Here is a 393-nt window from a genome sequence, read left to right on the forward strand (position 1 = left end):
GGGGTGCTGCAGTGCCCTGTCCCTGCTCGGGGTGGCAGCTCCTCACTGGGCTCTGTGGGGGTTCCCAGGGACTTGGGGCCACCTTGGGCTGGAGGCTGTGGGGTGGTGCTGACCCTGGTCCCTGCGCAGGTGGGCTCGGTGGTCTCGGTGGGCTGGCTGCGCTCCAGGAAGGCGGTGGACTGGCGCCTCTTCCGCAACATCTTCATGGCCTGGTTTGTCACCGTGCCCATCTCGGGGCTCATCAGTGCTGCCATCATGGCTGTGTTCAAGTTCGCTGTGCTCGGGGTGTGAGGACACCGGTGCTCGCGCTGCTCCTGCTGCTGCCCTTGCCCTGGGAGCTGGGGGCTTGTCCCGCCGGGGGCATCGTCACCTCCTGGGGTGCGTCACTCCTGC

General features: G+C 67.9%; 1 protein-coding gene across 1 annotated transcript in view; it reads left to right on the forward strand.

The window, feature by feature from the left end:
- The window catches only part of SLC20A1 (solute carrier family 20 (phosphate transporter), member 1), a 7,350-nt gene extending 7,059 nt beyond the window's left edge, over positions 1–291 (forward strand). Inside the window, 1 exon segment of the mRNA XM_010011726.1 lies at positions 130–291. Within this exon segment, the coding sequence (XP_010010028.1) occupies positions 130–291 (162 nt within the window).
- The last annotated feature ends 102 nt before the right edge of the window (positions 292–393 follow it).

The sequence above is a fragment of the Nestor notabilis genome, unplaced genomic scaffold (genome assembly GCF_000696875.1).
Source record: "Nestor notabilis isolate BGI_N333 unplaced genomic scaffold, ASM69687v1 scaffold21293, whole genome shotgun sequence".
In the NCBI taxonomy this organism is placed as follows: domain Eukaryota; kingdom Metazoa; phylum Chordata; class Aves; order Psittaciformes; family Psittacidae; genus Nestor; species Nestor notabilis.